The sequence below is a fragment of the Cervus elaphus genome, chromosome 3 (genome assembly GCF_910594005.1).
Source record: "Cervus elaphus chromosome 3, mCerEla1.1, whole genome shotgun sequence".
Classification (NCBI taxonomy): Eukaryota; Metazoa; Chordata; class Mammalia; order Artiodactyla; family Cervidae; genus Cervus; species Cervus elaphus.
In genome coordinates this window covers 13,282,370-13,308,318 of record NC_057817.1, presented here as the reverse complement: position 1 = coordinate 13,308,318, position 25,949 = coordinate 13,282,370, and the positions used below count along the sequence as shown (strand labels likewise).

Below are 25,949 nucleotides of genomic sequence, written 5' to 3'. Positions count from 1 at the left end.
TTTAGACAAAACATACCCTTCACCTCTGATAAACAGCTGCACCATCAAGGGCATTTTAAATAGGTGCTTTTAGCATGCGGAACAGCAACAAAGAGATTAGGAGGACAAACTGCTCTTAACTCATGTTGGAATCCAAAAGGCTGAAGCTCTTTCAGAATTATAGCAGCAGGGAATTCTATTACTACAGGGTACATTAGCTCTGAAAAACTAAGTGCGGATGACAATATGATGTAAACTGATAATATGCAATAACACACACAATTCCCCGCCCCCGCTCCCCATCCGCTGGCCAATATAGTACATTTATATATGAAAACAACAAGAGACAGATGGCTGGCAAGAAATTTCCCTATGGCATTTGTGCATGTCCGTTCAGTGCTTGTATCTGGGTCATTTGCTAGGATAAACCCCATGTGACAAGCTCAACAGAGGTAAGGCAAAGCAATCCATACTGGCTTCACTTAATTTTAATTTACTGTTAAGAGATGTACTTGTTCAAACAGCAAAATGACTTTCTCTACATAGATTTGAATAAACAGTCAAAACTTAGCTAGAAAATAAAATAAAATGTCCTATAAAACATTTTATAAACTGTAAATTGTATCCACTGGCCTTCTTTTTTTATTTTTCCGTACATTTTCAACTGGGAAAGAAACAAGCATGAAATAACACACTTGTACACACTGGCTTCTTCCAGTAAAGACCTGAAGAGACAACCGTAGATACAAAGCAAACTTCCCTCTTATTTACTTTGATTTTATAGTAATTCTTCCTAAACATTCATTTACTAAATACCAGACACATCTTCAATGGTTGAACATACTACAGCTTTAAGATAACAAACCCAGATTGGTCCAAGGCAAATTTATTAGAGAGAACTTTAAACAGAGAAGTTAGAGGAACTGGTCAGTTCACAAGAAACTCTTATACCAGGCCAAAAGCCCAAACTGATAATAACATTAAAAGATCAAGTAGAAAATACAGTTTAATATCTTTAGAAAAAAAATATTTTAAAAAAAAGTGTGTATACTTTAAATCTTCTATTTCTTCGTTTAAATACTGCTAATGAAACTCTTTATGACATTCAGGGGGAAAAAAAACGAGTATTTTTAAAACTGAGATTTACATTTACACCTAAATGAATAACTAAACTAGGAATGTGCTATTGAGAATCTGGGGTGGTTTTGATTTCAAGAGTAGAAATTCCTGTTGCGGAGTTGCTTCACCAAGTTTTACAAAATTACTGTGTACCAGTAACTAAGAAGCCCAAAGATAATGTTAATGATCATGGTTGAGTTTAACAACTGCAGAATGAGCAATAAGGAAGATTTTTTTTCAAAGCAGCCACAAGCCCATTTCCTACTTTCAGAAATGCAAACTTGTCTTTTTAAACTAATGTCTTATTTTACTCACATTAGAATAAAAAGATAAATTTGCAGCATTAACTTATTCACTTGTTATCTACTATAAAAAGCATGCCATCAATTAGAAGATATGTGCAAAATGAAATCAGGGTAGGAAACAGCAATTATAGTTTACTTTTGTTGCTCTGAAGTAAACTGACTTCTTTGTTGGTGTTATCTCTATGCAAAATATAACAGAATTTTTAAAGAGGATGAAGGGAAAGTGACACAATGTTACCCTCAACAAATATGTCAGAGAGCAGAGAATTTGGGGTCAGCAAGTTTTCCCCGCTAGCCTAACATTAAATTTCTCCAGAAAATGAAATGGTCCTTCAAGAAGTCACATGCAACATGACTTAAAATTTAGCAACGACTGTATATTTATAATTTCAATTTTACCCTAACCACAAATTAAGATTCAATACAGTTATTACTAGATTGAGGGCAAGGGGAGAGGGGGAAGAAGCTGAAACCATATATGCTTTTTCATCAGATATGGTGAATTCCACTCTTCTACTGGTTGTTTCATCACATCAGAGCCATATTCTTAACTTTAGCACAGAAACACTTGTAAAATATTAAATTTTACCATAGGGAAATTGCTTTTGCTAAAAGAAGGTTTCAGATTACCACTTAATCTCAACCAAGCTACATCAAACACTGAATGTAATTACATATATAGTTTATAAAGTAAACTTGATCACTATATTTAAAAGAAATGATAACTTGGAGAAGTACCACAGCAATAACGTTTAAGCTGAAGCAATAGAAAGCCCTCCTACAGTAAATGCCAGATTCGTCAGCTAAAATTCAGAGTCTTGATTTCACTAAGCAAGTCAAGCATAAAAGTCATCTCTCTCCTTGAGCTGCTCTCTCCCTCCCAGTTCTGCTCTCTCCTTTGAAACCATATTTCACTAAAGTTCTTGGGAGGTGGGGGGAAACAGGGAAGCAGCAGAAACCACAGATGTAGTTTTAAACAATTTCACACCTGAGTCCTTGTAGTCTGAAATGGAATGGTGGAAATAAACACATTACCATCCTCCTACAATTTCCACTTGCCACTCCCAGCTTTTTTGCCTCTTCTCACACCACTGAGTTAGAACAGTGGTCAGAAAGTCTACGTGAAAAGTCACAATCTACAGTTCACCTTGGCACTGAATTACCTGAACATGCTATGCAGACACTGAGTAAGTTCCATGCCCCTATTAACACATACTTCATAATTTCTAGGATTCATAAAAATCAAGTGATACTTGTAAGACTTCATACTCTGAAGACTATGTAATCACACATGCTACTAGGAAAACTAGAGTCAAATACACTTTTCAAGTTGTAGCTAACTATAATTCATATTTACAGGCCTTCAATATCATATTGGTATATATTGTCTATATATCATATATTGGGCATGCATCAACTAGATGATATGGGCAAATTATCACATTAAATTTGTCTATGCGGCTAGGTATGTCAGGAATTTGACACTCCATTCAATCTATAGCAGGTAAAGAACTTACAATTGCCAACTATCAAAGCACAACTAATTTATCATCACACTTACACTCTGCCCAAGTTACAACACTAACACTTCTGACTGAGGATTCAAGAACACAAAATAAACTTTAAGTCTACAGAGAAAAGTACATTCAAATGTAGTTTAGTTCCAGCCTTAATCTTTATTGGATAGATTCTTCTGACATGTACTTTTTAAAGAATTGGACAGCAATAAACAGTAGCCACACCAGTGATGCTTGATTTATCAGTGTTCTACAATAGTTACAATATTACAGTAAGTTACTTTTTAACATAAGCTCTTAATTATTGGCTTAAATACTTACTCTTCAAACTGTCCCCAACAGTACCAGTAACAGCCCAGATTCTCCCCTGAGCTCACTTGAGTGAAAAGTCCCCCAACTCTGGAAAGCAAGAGTGTTTTCTGCCAGTACTCTAGAAATAGCAGGTGCATAGTAACACAAAATTGGAGGGAACAGAAGCAGCTCATATCACTCTTACACAGAGACCATTTATTCCTCAGAGCTTGCAGCATCATTGCTAAAGACCACATGTACATTGCTTGAAAGTTAAGGAAAAGTTTATGTCTAACAGTGGCTTTCTATCAACTAGTATCTGATAGACACTTACATAAAAGGCACAGAGAAGGGTCTACTGGATGTTTTTGCATCTATTACCAGGGGATTTCATAACAGTCATGGGTGTGAACCAAGATTTGGTGACTTAAGGCGAACAACCATGAACATGCTTTTAAGTTGGAGAGGGGGTACAGTAGAGGATATAGAATCTGGCTAATCACCATCAAGAGAAGATTCTGCCTTCAACTTCCCTTTTCTGCCTTCAACTTCCCTATCAACCACTTTGCTTAAGTTCACTCACTGCCTCGCCCTGGCCCTGGGGATCCATTCACTTTCCATAGCCCAGAGAGGCTGCTGAAAAGCTGTCAAAGTAAATCTGTGCTCACTTTTTGGATGGTTTAATTTCAATGGAGCATGAAACACCCCAGGACGGTTAATAAGTTTAGCCAGGCGTGCTGTTCTCCCTAATATATTTTAATTATGCATCTGTTTTAATTGTAATCAGATTAAGTCACCGGAAAGGCACAAATTAGAATTTCCCCTAATGGAGCTTTTCATCAGTTTCTAAACACTAACAACGTTTAAAAAAATAGGTAGAGACACGAGCACAACTGTGACATTTCCCAGAAATCGATGCAGTTTCTTTGACAACACAGTTCGGGTCTCATTAGCCACCCAAACTAACCCAAATGCAGAAGACAACTTCAGTCTCTAGGGGCGTCTTCTTCCCTCAATTAGCACAAAAGAGTCGCTAACGTCTAAAGTAAAACTCCCAAACAGAAATGAAGGCCCAGGCTTTTATAAAGTAATACTCCATCGATTTGTGAGGGAGGCGGGGCAGCAGCACTGCCCTGGCGCAAAGTAATGTACACCCCAAGCGTCAAAAGGAAAAGTGGAACCAGGGCGATTTCCCCACTATTTTGGCAACTGTCAAATGTGTGTTTTAACCTCGGGAAATAAAAGTGTCCCATCAATAAAAGGAAACGTTACAGGAAAGATCTATTAGAGGGCAGGGAGCAGCTTCCTTCCAGCCCAGACATAAAATCGCTCAATGTGCTTTTGTTGCACCAAGGAATACCTAAGAATTGTTTTTAATGCGTGCATTAAACAGTTTCCCAAATTGCTGTGACTTCCGCTAAGAAACTTAAGCGTCTGCCAACAGTGTAGAAGCAAGGGAGAGGAACCTGCTGCAAAGTAAGAACCCAAACTCCCTCAGCCCGCCCTGAGCGCCCGCGTCCCGAATGTTTGCTTTAGGTTCCGAAGCTTACGGGTCTCCTAAGCCTTCAGGTGCAGGAATAGTCCCTCCAAGATGCACTTCCAGCCTTCAAGCGGGAAGCTTCAAAGCCACCGCGGAGTCCCCAGGCAGCCCGTCACCCCTTCCTCTCACCCCCTTACCTGTCATCATAGCAGAAATCCGCACTCAGGGTGTTGAGATACAAGGCGAGCCCCAGAGCGCTGCTCACCAACTCTGCAATCATCTCTCCACCGCCTTCCCTCCGGCTCGGCTCCCAGCGCGAGGGCAGCAGCGGCAACAAAAAACAGAAGCATCAATCCCCACCTTCCGCCGCTTTCTCCTCCCAGCTTCACTTTTCCCTCGCTTCCCCACCCTTCCTTCCTCCCTCGGGTCCTTTCAATCCACCGCTCTCCTCCTCCTCCTCGCCCGTCTCCGCAGCTCCTGCGTCCTCCCCGGGTGCGGGCTCACACCGCGCTCCCCATGCCCTGCGCCGGCGAGCGGCGAGCGGCGTTCGGGCTCCGCGTCCCCCGGCAGATGCACAAGGCTGGTCCTTCGCGCGGCTCCTAGCCGCCACCCTAACCCATGGCAGTGCGGGGCGCCCTAGGTGCGGAGTGGGACTCGGAGAAGGGGGGAGAGTGCGGGGTGGGGGCAGAGGGACCGGACCGAGCCGGGCTCTGGGACCAGCTGGAGGAAGAGAGAGCGAGAAGGGCGGCTGGGACGGACAAGGCAAACCGCCTCCCCTCGCCGCCTCCCGGGCGCACGGCTCCTGTGCCGCTCGGGCAGACTCCGGCCGCCACAGCGGCTGCAGCTCATTCACTCTTTATTAGCGCCCCTCCCGGCCCTAGCCCCTTCTCCGGTGAAGTGAGAAGCGGCGGCTGGAGCCTCCAGAAGCTCCCGCGTGGGGTTCGCGGCGCTGGCCCCCGCGCCTGCGTGGCCAACCCTCCATCCCCGGATCGCCCAGCCCCTTTCCCCACCCAGATCCGCCCCTAAGGTCCCGCCCACGTTGCCCCCTGGGCTGGAGGCTCCTCCCACTCTCTCCCGGGCGGGAGGCTCCGCCTTCCCACCTCCCGGCCTCCCCCTGTTGCGTTCACCTTCGATTTCACTCTGGGAAGCCGCGGGGACCCAGGGTCGACGGCTGGAAAACAGCCCAGAGAGCTCGCTGGAGTGCGCCCTGGGCGCGGGAGCTAAAGGAGAAATGAGACCGGCAGGACGCGGCCGCTCGCTCCGCTGCTGCCTGGCGGCGCCTGGCACCAGCAGGATCTCAACCCCGGCGCTGCTGCGTGTGCCAAGCGATGCCAGGCGTAAGTCCGGTCAGCTGGAGAGACTTCTGGGGACCGGGAGAGGCAGAACAGGTTTGGCTAGTGCTGCAGACTTGGTCGCCACGAACACACACGCGACGCGTCAGACACCCTCACTGTGAGCCGAAATGGGGTGGGTAGGGGGGGTGGCCGCGTTTGAGGGGGCGTCTTAGGAGGGAGAGATTTCAGCTCCGGGCTGACCTTTGTCCCGAATGTCAATGGAAAGACGGGTGGGGAGGGAAATATTCCCGCAGTTAGCTTAAAAAGAAAGGGTCCCAACAGAGGACAAAAAGATTAGCACGCACACAGGCGTACCCGCAGCTGCGGCGGCTTTTCGTGGTTTCCAGGGAACTGTCAGGCGGACTGGGAGACCACAGAGAGACGTCTTAACAACCCCGTACAGCGCTGTCCGTAAACCTAGAAAGACTGGAAGCTAATGCCCTCTCCTTTCCGCCCGGATGCAGGACTGGATGGAAGGCATCCAACATGATGAAATATTGTGTAGAAGAATGGTCTGTGTAGAACGAGCTCTGGGTACTAAAGTTGCAAGACCGAAGAGGACCGCGGGCTGCCTGCCACACCTCTTCTCGACTCGGCCTTTCCGGCTGGATGAGCGGCGCCCTTGGACCACGAAGTACACTGCCGCAGCGCCGCCTGCTGCTTAGCAGCCGCAGAGCATAGAAAACTGACCCGGAGAGGCCGACTTCCCCTCTCCCCCGCCCCCCAAACCTAGCCAGCACCTAAGCAGCAAGTTCTCCAAAACGGCGCCGAGAAATTGATCAGCCCCCCACCCCCATCCCCAGGATGTCTAGCAGTGGCCTGAAAATCAAGTTCCGTGGTTTGGGTGTCTGCAAAACAAAGCTCCATCTTTTCCCGAGTTCACAAGGAAATCGATGTAGACACAGATGAAACCGTGAATATTCATTATATTGTGCCATGCACGATGGGCCCATTTTTGTGCCCTGGGAAAAACATACGTAAAAGCATATAAGAGGGAATTGTATCTTTAAAAGTAGGAACTGATCTTTACTTTTTTATTTTCTTTTTAACCTCATAACCTCTGCCCACTGTCAAAAAGTTTGGCCCATCAAAGGTCCTCTCTGTCTCTCCACTGCACTTACCTGTTGATGCTGGATCCTAGGACGCTGGAAGAAGATCAAGCTTCTCTAGAATCAGATGCCTGAGTGTGAGTCCCTACTCTAGTGCTTCCCATCTGGGTGACCTTTAGCCAATCACTTAACCTCTTTGTTCCTCAGTTTTCTCACGTATGAAACAGTGATGATAATAATACCTATCTCTGGGCACATAATTATGAAGATGAAAGCAGTCAACGTGTGTAAAGCACTTATTACCTAAATGCAATAGAAGTGGTAACTATTATTATTATTATTACTCTCTCCAGGGTTCCCTGCTGTCTCAGATGGTAAAGAATCTGCCTTCAGTGCAGAAGACCTGGGTTCCATCCCTGGGTCAGGAAGATTCCCTGGAGAAGGAAATGGCTACTCACTCTAGTATTCTTGCCTGGAGAATTCCATGAGCTAGTGGAGCCTGGCAGACTACAGCTCATAGACTTGCAAAGAGTTGGACACCGCTAAGTGACTAACACTTCCACTTGCATTCTTTCCAGCTTCCTCTTATCCTTTAGGCTGTCAATTACAACCTATATGTTTACCTCCAAAACACATCTCATCACATCCACACTGCTGCAGTCCTCATCCAAGCTACCCATGTTCCCATCATGGACTAATGCAGAAGCTTTCCAAGTGGTCTCCTTGCTTCTACTGTAATTCCCCCCCCCCCCCCTCCTCAGTTATAACTTTCTGAAACCCTATGAACTCCTGCTGAGGGGAGGAAAAAAATGTTCAGTGACTTTTTGTTATACATAGAATAAAACCCAAATCCTTACCACGACCAGCCAAGCCTCCATCTGGCCTCGTGAATCTCCCCATCTCACTGTGCTCTGGTACCCCAGCCACACAGACATCCTGTTCCTCTGGAATTTACACTTTTCTTTCTCCCGCATGGAATGCCTTCTACCCAGACCTTCTCCAGTTCCTTCTCAGCATTCAAGTCTTGGTTCAAATGTCATCGCCTAGAAAGGCTTTTCCAGCCCACACTTGAGGAGGTAGCCTCTCCTCCAGCGATCCCTATCCCATCTGCCTGCATTTAATTTCTTCATCGTAGGTGTCAGTATCAGAATCACCACCAGCAGAGCAGCTCCAAGAGGCCAGGGACCTTATCAGTCTTGTTTCCCATGTGATGCCCAGCACCTATAAATACCTGGACAGTTAAAAGGAAAAAAAAATGACAATAAATAAACAAGTAAATATGTTCAGCAGAAACCATAGCGACTGAAAATACACAAACTTTAATCTTGAGAGAATGGGGCAAACTGATTTGTTCTCTATGTTAGAGTTAGTGAAAAATTAACAAAGGAGAGAGGGAGGAAGTAGGTTAAAACTTCTTAAGAATGCATCCACTCTGCAGGAAAGTGGGAGAGGTAGGAAGTCACAGACAGCCCTGTTCAATAATTAAGAGGACTCAGAGGAATGAAAGTATAAGAGCTTTGGGTTCAGCCTGCTAAAAGCTTGTAAGCATTTCCCGGAGCTGTCTCCATTTTCAAGACTCCAACAGTTTTAAAGGAACATTTTCTATGGTCCTCCCCCGCCCCTCCTTTTCTGCTCTCCCCATCTCCAGTTCCTCTGAATTAGAAGCACAGAACACTGGGAGACATGCCACAAAGTGGCACATCTTGCCATCCCTGATGAATGAAAGGCTGGAAATCCAGCTGTGTGCGAGAAATCCAGTTGCTTTTAACAAATTTTCCTTCTATAATTTAACATGGGTCTCAGTATTCTTCCAGTGCATTAAGCCTTGGTCTCTTTCACCACTTTCCAAGGGCTCAGAAGAAGTAGCCAATGCCTGCATTTTCAACCTTCCTTAAACAACTTTGGGGAGGAATCAGATTAAAGATGTAAAGATGTCGTCACTCTCCTTGGAGATCATTTCAAACCTGAGGACATTCCTTTTTAATTTATTAAGGTGTACTTACCCATTGTGAGATTGCTGCTTGAGTTCTGAAATATATACATATGTATATATATGTTCTATTGAAAGTTACTGTTGCTCTTCACAGATGAAGGAAATTAAGCTGGCTGCCTTGAGTTTTCTACCTTAGATACAAGACTGGCCGAAAAAGTGCTAAGCCCTTATTTTCCCCAAGTAGTTTCCACACATCTGCTACCTCACCACTTCCTCAATGAATTATTTTTTATAGTTGCCCCGACCTACCCTGCATTCGTTCTGCATTCCCAGCCCTTTGTTGTATATTCATACCTCTGCAGTGCCAGTTCCTTGGGGTAAAGATTTCCTTATTTCCTAAGACATTTTTAGTTTATTGTGCAATACCATCTTCCCTTTGGGTGTTGCATAAATATTAACTAAAAATCCACATCTGGTCTTGGTCGTCATTTCTATTTGTCCTAATACAACTTCTCTTTGAACAATTCATTTGGAAAGTGTGCCAAGGGTGAAATGTGACACATAAATTCTCCTGCTGCCTAGGATGCCTTTTAAAGCGCCCACAGATTTGGTTATTTATGAACAGAAGATTTGCACCTCTTCCTTGCTCTCTCAATTCTAAAATTGTACCAGGCCAAAGTAATTACAATCTCCCATATGTTTTGTGAAAAGGTATCCAAGAATCTCCTGCTAAAATCTTAACAGATTGACTAGGAAGCAGAAAGGCTCTAGCCCAGCAGGTGAAACTGCCTGTTAAGGGAGGTCAGAACAGGGCTGTCTGCTGAGGGACTCCTAAGCTCTGGGCTTTCCTCAGGAAATAACCCTGCAGGAGAAAAACCAGAGCGTGGATGAAATGTGGGTCAGGGAGCTGAAAGAGGCACCCAGGCTGTCTGGGTAACTAATGACAGTCAATGCATTGGCTACACATGTTACCTTTCCACGTTTCCCAGCATACCTTAAAATGCTACCCTGTAGATACTACAAATGTAAACCACGCTTTATCCCCAAACTTGCCATCTATTAGGAATGTAATTAGGAAGAAGCAGCAATGGATAGAGATCCTGTTCCCCTCTGTCACAAACCCAGGGCAATTAAGAACCAGCTGCTACTAAAAGAATGATCACTTTAAAATCTCCCAGTCGCCCAGCTTCCAGTTCAGAGATGTGGAGGTGGAGGAGGAGTGTAGAAATAACATGCTAATAACCAGATATGGATAATTGCAGAGATGTTGAGGCTAATGATAGAATTCAGAAACTTAATCAGAAAAACCAAGGACGGCCTCCTTCATAGAATCTCTCTGAAAGCAGTTACATGCACTGGTATAAACAGTGATCGAAAATATTCTAACAGCTTGAAAATGGCACAGAATTTGGGGTAACAGAGTTTTGATAAGACTCAGATTCTATATAATAAAAGAAAAATCAAAAAGTAGAAAGAGCATTAGTTTTGATGTGGACCTTAGCTAAATTAACCAGTTTTCATGAATATTGCCTTGATGCTTAGCCCAACCTGGATAGACTCTTTAGAGCCAGCATCATCCCGTAGAACTTTCTACAAAGGTGGTTTAATACCTATGCCCCTCAATGTGGTAGCCATCAGCTATGTGTGCTACTGAGCATATAAAGTACGGCTACTGTGACTAAGGCATTAAACTTTAAGTTTTATTTAATTTTAATTAATTGAAATGTACACAGCAACATTGTCTAGTGGCTACTACGCTGGACAACACAAGGATTTCACTTAAAAGCTAGTTGCCTACTCTTCCCGGTGGTCAAAGCTTTATTTAGCCTGGATCCTCTTGCTCTAGTATCTTCCACAGCCATGTGTGACCCACTTTTATGAAACAGCTACTGGCCCTGAACACTTTTTAGGTATTAGGCATTTTGTGGAGCACAGTCTATGTTAGGATCTCATTTAATCCTCTCAAGAGCCCTGGGAGATAGGTACCTTTACCACCATATTTTACAGATAGGGAAGTGAAGGTTGAGAAATTGTCTATAGTCTGACAGCCTCTAAGTGATGAATCTGACATTTGAAATATATGTCTTTTAACTCCAAAATCTATGTGTTAACTCAGTGTAGTCTCCATTCAAACGGCCATATCTTCATTAGGATCTATTTCAGGAAAGGGAATTCCTGGCTATAGCCAAGGTGTTTTGATTAAATTCATATTCTTTCTCCTCTACCATCCCTCAGAAGATTCAGGATAAAATTCTGTGGAAGTCTTTCTTTGTCTATCATTTTTGCTTGATTTTTCCCAAATCTGATATAGACACCTGCAAAGACCACACTCTAACATGTGATAGAAACTCCCCCGTAAAACATACATGCATACCACATATTTTTAAGAATAAATGTATTCAAGCATGCATAGACTGTTTCCTAACATAATCCACACCATCTATTAGAAATAATTAAGATAAGCATAACCCAAAATTCAACACAATAATGAAAGTGTTAATGAAAATCAAAATTTGGAAAACCAACTAAAATATTTATACAAGTGACAATATTATTAATGTATTAATATATTAATATATAATTACTATATGACTTGTTATATTAATTAATTTCAATATTGTACTATTGTGTGATATATATCATATGTAATTAATGTTATAAAATAATATTAAGTCACTTGTATAAATGCGTTAGTTGGTTTTCCAAATGTTAAAGACACTTTATTATGTTAAAGGCATCACTGTATATTTGTGTGTCATAAAGCATGCTTAATCCACTTATTATTCCTATTAAAATGATTAGATTCCTATTAAATAAATGACAAAAATCAATTCATTTAACACTTTTCCAATAAATTTAATTAACTTGCCCCTTTGAATGAATAAATATCTTAAAATTTATAACTTATTTAATAATTACAAATGAATTATACATTTATGGCCTTACATATAGTCTTCCACTATCCTGTACTTTTCTTTCCAATACTCTTTATTCTTTTATCTTTTTTCCTTGTTCTTTTCATTCTGTTCTTTCATTTTTGCATGTGTTGCTCCAACAAAAGCATTGAAATCTCAATGCACAAAACAACAAAGATCTTCGCCCTCACATGTGTGAAGATCTTGCCCTGTGATATACAAACTAATCAGAAAAGAGGTTGTCTGCAATGGTGGATGTGAAGCTAAGGCATTTATTTTTTTGGCAGTCAGTTCCAGAGAGTCAGTCCTTGGATTGAAATGGACAAATGATGTCAACATTAAATTCATCAGTTCCAGGCTGAACACCAATGGGAACCTGCATCAGGAGCCTCCTTCCTCTGTCCCTCCTCCCTGAAGTTAATCACATGCCAGTGCTGGGCTGGAAGGTTGTGATCCATTACCTTTGATAATTTTGGCCAAGTGTCTCCCCTGACTTACACTGCAAAGTGACACAGGCAACTGCTGGATCTGCTTCCTGTCAGGAGAGATGGGTTTTCATTTTCTAGAATTCTACATAAATGGAAATAACACTATGCACTTTTTCAGGGGTGAGAGTTGCCTTCTTTCACTGAGCATAATTATTTTGAAATTTTTCCATGTTCTGTGCATATTAATAGTTCATTTCTTGTCATGTCTTTCTCTAAGTAATATTCTATTTGTATGGCTATATTACCATGTGTTTTTCCATTGATCTGTTGATGAACAGAATTTGAATTGTTTCCAGTTTACAAACAATCCTGCAATCAATACTTATGAGAAGGCTCTATTTGAACATAAACTTTCATATCTCTTGGTTAAATACCTAGGAGCAGGATGGCTGAGTCATTTGGTAGCGTTTAATATTTTAAGAAACTTCCAGATTTATTCCAAGGTAGTTATAACATTTAACATTCCCATAAGCAGCTTATGAGAGTTCCAGTTAATCCACATCCTTGCCACACTTGAGGATCAGTCTTAATTTTAGACATCTAACTAAGTGTATAGTAGTATCTCATTATACTTTTAATTTCCATTTCTCTAATACTATTGATGTTGAACATGTTTTCATATGCTTATTTTCAACCCATACATCTTTGGTGCTATATCTGTTCAAGTCATTTCCCCCTCTTCCCCTCATCTCCCCTCTTTTCTTATTTTCCTTCTTCTACATTTTGTTAGCTGCTTAAGCAATACCAATTTATTAGCTCACAGTTTTGTAGTCCTAAGTCCAGCATGGCTCAACTGCATTCTCAGTTCAAGATCTCATATGATGGGAATTTAGGGGTTTAAATGTTTCCCTGGTGGCTCAATGGTAAGAATTCTCTTGCCAATGCAAAAGATGGAGATTCGATCCCTGTGTCAGGAAGATCCCCTGGAGAAAGAAATGGCAACCCACTCCAGTATTCCTGCCTGGAAAATCCCATGGACAGAGTGGCCTGGTGGGCTACAGTCCATGTGGTCACAGAGTTGGAGACCACTCAGCAACTAGACAACAGCAAAGGGGTTTAGAGAGCTGGGCTCTCATCTGGAGGCTCTAGAGAAGAATTCAACTTCCAAACTCATTCAGTTGTTGGCAGAATTTTAGTCCTTTGCATTTATAGAGCTGAGGTTTCCATTTCTTTGTCTCTTAAGTTCTGTTTTTGTTTTTGCTACACCACGTGGCAAGTGGTATCTTCGTTTCCCAACCAGGGATCAAATCCGTGCACCCTGCATGGAAGTGTGGAGACCTAACCACGGGACAACCCGGAAATTCCCTGCCTCTTGGCTTTTAGAGGCGGTCCCCTTCCTTCTCACAAGGACTGCTTTGTTTGCAAACCAGTAGCTGTGTTTGAAGGCTTCCTGGTGGCTCAGCAGCAAAGAATCTGCCTGCAATTCAGGGGAGATGGGGTGGATTCCTGGATCAGGATGATCGCCTGGAGAAGAAGATGGCAATCTACTCCAGTATTCTTGCCTGGGAAATCCCGTGGACAAAGAAGCCAGGTGGGCTACAACAACAAACGTTTTGGGCTTTCGTTTTGGGGGGGGGTGGTTGCCCTTTAAAACAGTTGCATTGCTGTCTTCTTATTGGATTTTGAGAGTTCTTTATTCAGAACAAAAGTCCTGTGTACGACAAGGAATTTGCAGACATTTCTCTCAGGTTGCGGTTTGTCAGTGTCTTTCAAAGAGCAGAAATTCTTAATTTTGATTAACTCGAATTCATCTTTTTTTGTTTTTAGATCTCATTTTTGGTGTTTGACCCAAGAAATGTTTGTCTGTTTTAAGGTCACAAAGATTTTCTCCTGTTTTTCTCTGTAAGTATTATAGTTCAGGGTTTTAGAATTAGGTCAATGATTCCTTTTGACTTCATTTTTATATATGGGATGAGGCATGACTCAAAGTTTGCTTTTGTTGGGGTTGGTTGGTTGGTTTTTTGTGTGTTTGTTTGCTTTTGGTCCTTGGATATTCAATTGTTCCAGCACAGTTTGTTAAAAACTCTGTTTCCCCACTGAATTGCCTTTGTGTCTTTGTTAATTGTCACATGCTTGTTTAGTCACTGAGTCGTGTCCAACTCTTCTGTGACCCTGTGGACTGTAGCCCACCAGGCTCCACTGTCCGTGGGATTTTCCAGGCAAGAGTACTGGAGTGGGTTGCCATTTCCTTCTCCAGGGGATCTTCCCGACCCAGGGATCAAACACCTGTCTTCTGCATTGCAGGCATTCTCTACCACAGAACCACTTGGGAAGCCCTAATTAAATATGGGTAGGTCTTTTTCTGGATATATATTCTCTCCATTGATCCTTTTGTCTATTTTTATGCCAGTATCAAATTATCTTGATTACTGAAGCTTTATAAGTCTTGAAATTGGGTAGTATAAACAAGTCTGTTCTTTTTTTTTTTTTTAAATCATTCCCTACTTCAGTTTAATTACAACAGCTTAAGCTGTACTTCTCTTTGCTATTATAAGCCCTTATAATCTGGCTCTTATTTTCTTCTTTTTGATTTATTTATTAAGTATATTTATATGTAAGTATGTGACTAGGTACACATGGCACTTAGGTATTTAAATGCAATTGTATCTGTTTCCTGAGTGTGTTTCTCTGTATGAGAAGCAGAGTTAACATTTATGACCTACAATAATAGTAGTAAGATGGACAGTCACAATTAAGACATGCAGGTATCACTCCTTCTAACCAATATCCTTAAAATATTTGTTCAACAGGTATTTTTCTTTATGTTCAAAATGACAAACCTATTATATGCTTGGAAAGTGACACAATACTTTAACCTAGGTGGGATTATCACTCACATCTATACTGTCATTGCACTGCACTAATCACCAACATTCAGCCCTCGTGGCTCAGTAGTAAAGAGGTCACCTGCAAAGCAGAAGACACAGGAGACACAGGTTTGATCTCTGGATCACAAGATCCCCTGGAGAAGAAAATGGCAACCCACTCCAGTATTCTTACCTGGAAATCCCGTGGACACCATGGGCAGAGGAGCCTGGTGGGCTGCCGTCCATGGGAGTCTCAAAAGAGTCCAGCACAACTAAACAACAACAAAACAATTTAATGGATGTGGTTACAAAGTTTTTTGTTGTTTTTTTCTTTTCTTTTTAGCATTTAAATTCCCTGCCTCCTCTCATGCATTCATGGCAGCAAAACATTTCCCAATTTCCTGTGGTTCCTATTCTAGCATCAGTTTTACTTTTTTGAGGCTTCAGAAGAAGCATCTAATCTTTAGTTGTAAATCATTGGTTCTCAGCAAATAGCATAGATCATGTTCTATAGTCAGTTTTATCCTTCAGCTGATGGGAACTAGAGACTTAAGTCTCAGGGTTATTAACCAGGCCCCCTAGGAGTAGGCTACAAAACTTCCCAGTGGAGACGGGCTGATTCTGACCCAATGGGATTTCTGAGTTGCAATTCAAGGGAGTAATCATCTTTTTAGCTTGCCAGTTATGAAAGGAGTCAAACATGCACTGTATTTCCAATTTGTTTCAGTGTAATTTTGTATCCCTAATGGATCAGAGCACTGGGCAACTGCCTGACCCATCTTCTAACCTGGCTCTGGGTATGGGTGCCAATTCCGTTGCAGACAATACTCTACAAAAAGCCAAACATGGTGGCTGCCTGCATGTACACTTCTACATTGTATGAATATATTGTTTTCCCTTATCCCTCCTCCCCATCTCCCTTACTGTCTCTCTTCAGCTCAGTTCAGTTCAGTCGCTCAGTGGTGTCTGACTCATTGGGACCCCATGAACCGCAGCACTCCAGGCCTCGCTGTCCATCACCAACTCCCGGAGTTCACTCAGACTCATGCCCATTGAGTCAGTGATGCCATCCAACCATCTCATCCTCTGTCGTCCCCTTCTCCTCCTGCCCCCAATCCCTCCCAGCATCAGGGTCTTTTCCAATGAGTCAACTCTTCGCATGAGATGGCCAAAGTATTGGAGTTTCAGCTTCAGCACCAGTCCTTCCAATGAACACCCAGGACTGATCTCCTTTAGGATGGACTGGTTGGATCTCCTTGCAGTCCAGGGGACTCTCAAGAGTCTTCTCCAACACCACAGTTCAAAAGCATCAATTCTTCGGTGCTCAGCTTTCCTCACAGTCCAACTCTCACATCCATACATAATACGGGAAAAACCATAGCCTTGACCAGACGGACCTTTGTTGGCAAAGTAATGTCTCTGCTTTTTAATATGCTGTCTAGGTTGGTCATAACTTTCCTTCCAAGGAGTAAGTGTCTTTTAATTTCATGGCTGCAATCACCATCTGCAGTGATTTTGGAGCCCCCCAAAATAAAGTCTGCCACTGTTTCCACTGTCTCCCCATCTATTTCCCATGAAGTGATGGGACCAGATGCCATGATCGTAGTTTTCTGAATGTTGAGCTTTAAGCCAACTTTTTCACTCTCCTCTTTCACTTTCATCAAGAGGCTCTTTAGTTCCTCTTCACTTTCTGCCATGAGGGTGGTGTAATCTGCATACCTACTGCCAAATTAAACTGGGTTTCTGATATAGGGACAGAGGAAAATAAAGCTGTTTATTTTGTTGTGTCTGTGCTTAGTCACAACCAACTCTTTGCGACCATATGGACCTTACTTAGCCCACCGGGCTCCTCTGTCCATGGAATTATCCAGGCAAGAATATTAGAGGGGGTTGCCATTTCCTCCTCCAGGGTATCTTCCTGACTCAGGGGTCAAACCTGGGTCTCCTGTGTCTCCTGCACCACAGGCGGGTTTTTTACTTGCCGAGCCATTCTACCAGCACTATGCCAGCTATTTTAAACACACTGTGTAACTGAATTCCCTGTCTCACCAGATGGGCATTGTTAGTGTCTTTTCACAGTTCACAAAACCGAGGGTCAATGATATGAAGTAACTTGTGCTAGATGGTACAGCTAGTAAATGATGACCCAGGATTCTATGCTATACCTGTCTTGTTTCAAAAGCTTTTTTTTGTATTTTAAAGCATATATGATGTCTAGCTTATTCACAATGTTTAGAACTATCTTCAGTATGAAGTTATCATCTTTTGATGTGTATAAGACAAATCATCAGACCGTACACCTTGAACTTACACAATGCCATGTGTCATATATATCTCAAATAAACTAGAAAAAAAACACTTTTTTTTTTAGCCGTACCACTTGGCTTATAGGATCTTACTTTTCCCAGGGCCTTGGCAGATAAAGCACCAAGTCCTAACCAATGGACTGCCAGGGAATTTGCAAATATTTTTTTAAAGAAGAAGCTAAGATTCAGGCAGAGAAGAGATTAATTCCCACTGTTGGAAGTTTTATACTTCAATTTAGTATTGAGAGCCAAGTGAGGGAGCTGCCACTCTACACAGATAGACATAAAGAAATACTTTTAAAAAACTATTTTATAGATGGAGAAAAATTAGTCTTTTACCTTGAGGCCAGATATAGAGATTACAGAATACAATGTATTCACAAAGACCTACTAATTACATTTCCTATTTTTCATCTGATTAAAACTGCCTCATAAAAATTATTTTTTATAACAGAAACATCAGATAACAAAGAAGTAAAAATTGGCTATCCATCCTTGGAAAGCATTCAAAAGTTCTGGAAACAATTATTCGGTAAAAGCAACTCAAAACAACAACAAAAATTCCTTAAGAATACATATAGACACTTTTGGAAAATTCTAGAACTGTATAATAGAAAGTCAAGGGTCATTCATTAAAAGTGATGCTGGGAATGGTTGCCAGGGCCTCAGGGAGGGGCGGTGCAGAGTTCCTGTTCAATGGTACAGAGTTTCAGTCAAGTTGAAAACATCCTAAAGATCCGCTGTCCTACAATCTGCATATTGTCAACAACACCGTACTGTACACGTAAGGATTATCAAGAGGGTAAATTTTATGTTATGTGTTCTTTACCACAGGTAAAAAAGAAAGATGCTGGTAAATCAACTTTAAGTGATAATTAATTAATACTTGCAGAGTACCTCTTTTAAGACCATTTCAAGTTGTCAGATGTTTTTGGAATTAAGAATTACTATTTATTTGCATCATTTTTTTAAAGTTACCCTACTAAATATATTTTTTAAATATACATTACAAAAAAAAATAAAATATACATTGCAGCATATCTCTGTAACACCAACACATTTCAATAAACTGACAGTTGGCAGAATTATTTAAGCAAATAGACCATGTATTTAAAGGAAGATTAATTTCTTGGCTATTTTTTCTAATGCATTTAGCAGGAAATAATATAAAACGAGTTAAAAATCAAAGTGTTTGGCTGAATGTCCATAAAATAAAGCTTCTACCAAAGTGGTCTTAGAAGAGGTCATTTCCTATCTCAGATCAGTCATTGGACGTAAAATATTATTTAAGATAGAAACTTTTTAGGAAAAATATCAACAAAAATAGTTTCCATTTCCTGTGATTCACTAATTGCCACTTATTATTAAAGTGTACAGCCCGTAAATATAAGTGACTACTTGGTTCCTTAATTATGCTTCTCCTGGGTCATATAAAAACAAAAAAGCCTTGGCAATGTAAAGTCAGTGAGAACAGGAAAATACTTCACTATCCTCACCAGTCCCTTGACATCCAAGTTCCTAATCCAAAGCCCTTTTCTTTGACATCTCATGCAATAGCAGTATTACTGACAGCATTGAAAGTCATCTTTAGAATGTAAAGTAATTTAGAATTACTTTTCAGCACTTGAAAACATATAACTTGTCTTTCTTTTAAGATCATGTGTTCAGAAACTTGCATTTTCATGGACAGAGCTGGTCCGTGGATTAGCCTAGTTTCATAATAGAGATATGTTTTTATGAAAGTGAAAGTGTTAGTTGCTCAGTTGTATCCGACTCTTTGTGACCCTGAGAACTGTAGCCTGTTGGTGGAATTCTCCAGGCAAGAATAGTGGAGTCAGTAGCCATTTCCTTCTCCAGGGGATCTTCCCTGGATGTGGGTCAAACCCACATCTCCTGCAGTGCAGGCAGATTCTTTACCATCTGAGCCACCAGGGAAGGCTTGATGCCAAAAACTCAGTACACAATTTCAGTCATTCAACATTGTTGCAGAAACTATCCATGTTAAGGTAACTGCTGAGTCATGAGGACCCAGATTGATGCATAGGGAATAGCAGTTTCAAGAGTCTCAAGAAGTATAATAAGGATTTTATAATTGATTTTATAATATACATCTATTTAAAATAAATTAATGAAAACTTTCATAATGTTTCAATACAAAATTTACCCATAAAGATCAGGTCAAAATGTAATCATAGTTAAATTAAACTTCACCAATATATTGGGCCTATACATTAAAACCATAATCAATAATTTCCCCAACAATCCCATGTTGTTGTTATTTAATCACTAAGCCACGTCCAACTCTTTTGTGACCCCATGGACCATAGCCTTCCAGGCTCCTCGGTCTATGGAATTCTCCAGGCAAGAATACTGGAGTGGGTTGCCATTTCCTCCTCCTGGGGATCTTCTGGACCTAGGGATCGAACCCACATCTCCTGCATTGGCAAGCTGCTTCTGTAGAACTGAGCCACCTGGGAAGCCCAGCAATCCCATATAAGCACTTAAAAATATATATATACCAAGCCATGGCACTATTTTTAAATTGTTCAGTTCATGTCTTCTTAGTGCCACTCAACAGTAATCACAAATGCCCTTTTCATTCAAGTTCAAACCTCAACCAAAGCCTGGAATGATTCTCACCATGGCAGAAAATACATCTGCACCCTTCGCAAGAAGAGAGGACCTGGGGTCCATGTGCTTCCTGTTTTCCCCCACCGTTTGCTTACTGAATGAATACTTTCCCCTTACCCCAGTTGTGTTGGTTAAATCTGTGTATATATCCAGACATCTGTTTTGGTTTTCTCTCACCACTTCAAACTCCATCTGGATGTAGAGCATTTCCCTGCACCCAAGCCCACTTGGCCGGGGCCCTGACATTCTGCCTAACTTTGACAGGCTTATCCATGGAGGCTGAGCTCTCTTACCTGGACCCTCTCATTGCTCAAGGAGGTTCTGCTATATATCATGTAAAACCACAGTTCCATCTGTCTCTTGACTTCTAGTCTAGGTTGATGCCTATGGACTCCTTTGGCTGTATTCCCATCCTGCAGGCTGGGTCTCCTTGGACAGCCATACCTGCTGGAATCAAGCCCAAACTCATCAAACATCTTTGGACTCTACAGCTGGACAGGAGAGTCCCTTCATGAAGTCACCCAACAGCTGGGGAGTTTTTTGTTTCACAGTAACAGTTTTTTCACCAACTTCAATCTTGCTGTGCTGATTAGGTCCCAGTGTGTCTTGCTTCTTTATGTATTTCCTTTTACCATTCTGTCCATTCTCACAAATTTAGTGTGATACTTTCAGTTCTGGTACATGGCAGCGGAAGAATGCTGTGGAATAGTAAACAATTCATTTCTTTTACATTTATATTTGAAGACTAGCAATAAAGTGTGATACTAACTCTTTACACTGGCAAACACAGGAACCTTGAATAGTGACATTATTAATTGATTCTTATAAAATTATTTCATGAGATTTATTTAAATTGCTTTGATTAAAGTATTTATAGTTACTAATTATAAATTGTAGTTTTCTGTATAAATATTTTAGAAGAAATATCATTTACTTTGAAAACAAAATAATTTGTTTATGTTTTTTACATAAATTCATAGTTTTGATGAAAATACATTTTGTACACTTTGGATATAATTGTATATTTAGTTCCTTAGATCATTACTGTTATCAGAAAATATATTAGGTAAAATATCTTGATTTCACAACATAATGAGTTTGCTGAGATGAAAAATGAGTGCAAGAAAGTAATTTTATAGAAAAAATATAATAATGTATATACCACAGTTGTTTATTTTATGATTTATCAAGACATCACTAGCCTATTAACCAAATGCCCAACATGAGCAAAAGTAATTAAATTCATTCAGCTTTGGTATTTTGCCAAATGTCAGCCACATGAAAAATCATAACTTCACACATTTTCAGATTTTGTTATAGAAGTATATTTGTCACAGTAGAAAACTATTTGATCTACAAGGTAGAGGGTATGTTTATACTCATATACACTCATGCCTTGGGCTCCGCAAATGGTAGGGGCAGGCGTAACTGAAAAATAATATGTACTTAAAATAGAGTAACAGAACTTTGCCCCTAATTTCTCTTAGCTTCAGGTGTTATTTGTCTGTTTTTGTTGGTGGAGGTGAAAGTGGGATTCTACTTTCTAGAGAGGTGTTTATGTGAACCTCTGATTACCAATGTTAAAGGATATTTTGAGCTGCTTTCTAAAGAATGTCACAAAAATACTCATTTGCTTTACTTGATTCTTCTACAGAATACAGTGTTTCACATAAGACGACAGTTTCGCTTCACAGGTAGGTCTCCCGTACTTGGATCAAAGACACGCTTGTGTCTTTGTGACTTGTCGGGACGCAGTGCAGGTGGAGGGGTGACGTGTATGTCATAATCTGCGTATCCTCATTTCTTGGCAGCCCTGTTGTCCAGTAGAGGGAAAACTTAAGGAACAGCTGAAATCTGTTTCTTATCATCGTATTTTCCAGAGAATGGAGCAAGTCCTCTTGTCATCTCTTGGCTCGGGATCTGTCTCTGCCATTCGTTCTGTATGATTTCCCTTGAGGTAAAAATGTTGAAAGACAGCTTCATTCCTTCCGTGCTCCAGTCCTTTGCATAACACCTGCTCCGAAAAGGCTCATCACTCCAGTGTGGTTATAAGTCATCCAATTGTCAAGTTTTCTGGTTTCAAATTTTAATTTATAAAATAAAAATACTTTATTTAATCTTTTCAACATACTGTAACCCAACTATTTCATCTGAACTGTTATGTCTCTTTCCTGGTGTATCCTATACACATCTGGTTTTATAAACTATGAAGATGGCTGCATGCAAAACATACATTTTCAGAAGATGGTGTTCATATATCATGCAGGGCACTCTGAACAGTCCTAAGCTGTGGCCAGTCACTACGAGAAGAGACTGGAAGAAGTCCTAGGAGAGAAGGACATCAGTTGAGTTGATGGTGGCTTTGTGCAGTGACATATCCCTTTCTCTAAAGAGAAATGTTACCTGCAATACTCTGGCTGCATGCCCAGTTGGTCATTGGGGATGCTGTCTCTCTAAATCTGCAGCTTTAGTTACGTCCACTGTCTTAACGCACTTCCTGTCAGGAACGGTTGTGTAGATGTGCCAGTTCGGATAGCTGTTATATCTGATATGTGAGAAGCTGTGATCAGGAGAGCAAAGAAATTCTCCTATATGATGCCAGTGCAGAAGTCAGAGATGTGCCAAATAAATAAATAATATAAAAAAGTTGTTTTGAAGTCTTCCCAACTGCTCATTTATTTAAATATATTTCTTCATGCTGCCACAGCTTATGTATTGATTTTTAGAAGACATCCTACTTATACTTATTTTGAGCTTTCTAGGTTTCTCAGAAATTTTAATCAGAATAGTCAGACTGACTGCTCTCAGTGATTGCACTATCGACTGATGGCTTTTGTCAGCTATGTTGGGTAAATAAAAATAGCACCATAAAAGCCGTGTATGAAACACTTTTTGTTACCATGATGTTGTTTTACTTAATACATGGTTCCTGACTTTAGGAATACCCCAAATTTTGTTTTCAAATAGGTATTTTGATCACAAAATCATCTTTAGAGTTTTTTTTTTTCTGTAAGTAATAAAATTATTTGTCTATTTTTTCCATTTCCAGGCAGAGAAAAAATAAGAACCATGTTTGGACTACAGTTAAGTATGCATATTGTTAGACTTTTTCCTCCACTTTTCCACTGAGTGTAAAGATTTTTAAAAATTCAAACAGCCAGGAAAGATCCAAGTAGATTGAAAAAAATCACAGAAATTTGCTTCTCTTATCGTGTTAAAGGCAACTTCCCCAAATTTTGCTGGCACCCAGTGGTTGCATAGTAATTGCTTGCTGGACTGAATTATTAAATCCTTTCCCTGCATTTACCCGTACAAAAGGCAGTTTAAAATAAAATATCAACTTAAGCATTGATTTTTTTCTAAAAAATCTTGGCTTCTATTATAAAGTCCAACTTAATAGCATATGTTAAATTATTATCTCTATTACAAAGTGATGAGTACCAACAGTGGAGAGAAATATGCTACAGTTACTTATTTATACATAGTCTTCCTATTTTTGTATTTTTTTCAGTTACTAAAATGGAACCATAAACTGGAGGGCAATGCATTCCTTTTCTCTACCACCAGATGCACATAAAAGAACTATGGCTTACAGGGAGGATGCTTGTTATTTTGTGTGGAATCATCAAGAAACAGATGGAGGGTGATTACATGGCCTATGTCCTGCTGACTGTTTTAAAGCAAATAGACATTAACTTGTATTCTTTGAGTTTGGATTAGTAAACAGTAATCATGTAGAATGAGGAAAATGCAATTTCAGATGATCACAGATAATAAAACAATAGTGGGAGTTTGGGGCCATTGAGGTCTGCTACACAAATCCTCCTAGCGCAGTAGGTAAAAAATCTGCCTGCAATGCAGGAGATCTGGTTTCAATCCCTAGGTCAGGAAGATCCCCTAGAGAAGGAAATGGCAACCCACTCTAGTGTTCTTGCCTGGAGAATCCCATGGACAGAGAAGCCTGGCAGGCTACAGTCCATGGGGGTCACAAGAATTGGATACAACTTAGTGACTAAACCACCACCACCACACAAATCCTGGACCACTGTTTAATGTATAGTGAAATATCTGGGCTGGATGAAGCACAAACTGGAATCAAGATTGCCGGAAGAAATATCAATAACCTCAGATATGCAGATGCCACCACCCTCATGGCAGAAAGCAAAGAAGTACTAAAGAGCCTTTTGATGAAAGTGAAAGAGGAGACTGAAAAAGTTGGCTTAAAGCTCGACATTCAGAAAACAAAGATCATGGCATCCGGTCTCATCACTTCATGGCAAATAGATGGAGAAACAGTGAAAACAGTGTCAGACTTTATTTTGGGGAGCTCCAAAATCACTGCAGATGGTGACTGCAGCCATGAAATTAAAAGGCACTTACTCCTTGGAAGAAAAGTTATGACCAACCTAGATAGCATATTAAAAAGCAGAGACATTACTTTGCCAACGAAGGTCCGTCTAATCAAGGCTATGGTTTTTCCAGTAGTTATATATGGATGTGAGAGTTGGAACATAAAGAAAGCTGAGTGCTGAAGAATTGATGCTTTTGAACTGTGGTGTTGGAGAAGACTCTTGAGAGTCCCTTGGACTGAAAGGAGATCCAACCAGTCCATCCTAAAGGAAATCAGTCCTAAATATTCATTGGAAGGACTGATGTTGAAGCTGAAACTCCAATACTTTGGCTACCTGATGCGAAGAGTTGATTGATTTGAAAAGACCCTGATGCTGGGAAAGATCGAAGGCGGGAGGAGAAGGGGACAACAGAGGATGAGATGGTTAGATGGCATCACCAACTCAATGGACATGAGTTTGAGTAAACTCTGGGAGTTGGTGATGGACAGGGAGGCCTGGCATGCTGCAGTCCATGGGGTCACAAAGAGTCAGACACGACTGAGTGACTGAACTGAACTGAACTGAAGTATCTGTAGGAGATAGCCCAGAGTTCTTGTGCAAACTGGAATTCATTACATAATTCAGCCCATCATGTGCTTAGGGGAGTTTTGAGTACATTCTTTTACGTGATGGTAGGGATATAAAGATGAGTTTGGTGTAACATAGTTCCTATCATCAAGGAATGAAAAAGTGAGGTGGCCCCTCTGGTAGTTTGCCACTGATGCTGCTGCTTAAGCCAGGCTTCTAAGAATGTAGGCATTTGGTCAATAGTTGTCCAGTAGGTGACTATTATGCAGAAGCTATGGTAGCCCCCTCTCCTCAGGATGGTTAAAAAAGATTAATGGGAATTCATGACTTCTACCCATTAACATTTAAGCCCTCAAGTCCTCTTGCTCTTCAGTCATATTTGGGCATTCTCTCTTTCTCTCAGGTGCAGAATTTGTTTTTCTTCCAATGGTTAATCACATTTGGCATAAACCTCTCTTTCCTCCTCTCTCTCCCTCTAATGCTGATTTGGTGGTTGAAACGCTTAGTCCCCCAAATAAGGTGTGCAAGGAACATCACCTTCTTTAATTCCTTCGAATAAAAAAGAAACCTAGCTGGAGCCCTGCTGTGCTGGATTGTTTGGAGATTAAAATACAGCCATTTGGTGGACAACTGCTTTCTTTTCCTGGACTCTCTAAGGAGTCCCATGGCTCATGTGTTTTACTGAAATGGAAGGGGAACCCTTTATGTTCAATCCATCATGGTTACTGCAGGTAATTCTCATTGTCTAAGCCCAGGGGAAGCCTTGAAGATCAGTAGCCTTTCTGCCACATTTGGGGCCTAAGAATCTCATTGATGCCCAAATCTCAGAGCCAGATGTTCAAACTTCCAGAATCTACAATGCCTTTTTTAAGATTC

The 25,949-nt window shown here is 40.9% G+C and overlaps 2 protein-coding genes and 1 long non-coding RNA gene across 5 annotated transcripts in view; 1 reads left to right on the top strand and 2 right to left on the bottom strand.

Moving 5' to 3' along the window:
* Nucleotides 1–5,254, bottom strand: part of TMTC2 (transmembrane O-mannosyltransferase targeting cadherins 2) — a 385,731-nt gene extending 380,477 nt beyond the window's left edge. The window contains exon 1 of the mRNA XM_043880553.1: nt 4,889–5,254. Within this exon, the coding sequence (XP_043736488.1) occupies nt 4,889–4,971 (83 nt within the window). The 5' untranslated portion in view covers nt 4,972–5,254. The remainder of the gene's footprint in view (nt 1–4,888) is intronic.
* A 515-nt stretch (nt 5,255–5,769) lies between these two features.
* On the top strand, nt 5,770–24,285 carry LOC122679753. 3 transcript variants are annotated; one of them, XR_006336546.1, is made up of 7 exons: nt 5,770–7,211; nt 13,651–13,941; nt 14,178–14,252; nt 21,809–21,848; nt 21,966–22,111; nt 23,204–23,242; nt 23,666–24,285. It is a non-coding gene; the product is annotated as an uncharacterized LOC122679753 (long non-coding RNA). The 3 variants fall into 3 exon arrangements; XR_006336545.1 differs by lacking the exons at nt 23,204–23,242; nt 23,666–24,285 and having other exon boundaries at nt 22,035–22,811; XR_006336542.1 differs by lacking the exons at nt 23,204–23,242; nt 23,666–24,285 and having other exon boundaries at nt 21,966–22,811.
* METTL25 (methyltransferase like 25) overlaps nt 8,287–25,949 on the bottom strand; it is a 294,875-nt gene continuing 277,212 nt past the window's right edge. The window contains exon 13 of the mRNA XM_043880571.1: nt 8,287–8,305. The gene's annotated coding sequence lies outside the window, so the exon portion shown is untranslated. The remainder of the gene's footprint in view (nt 8,306–25,949) is intronic.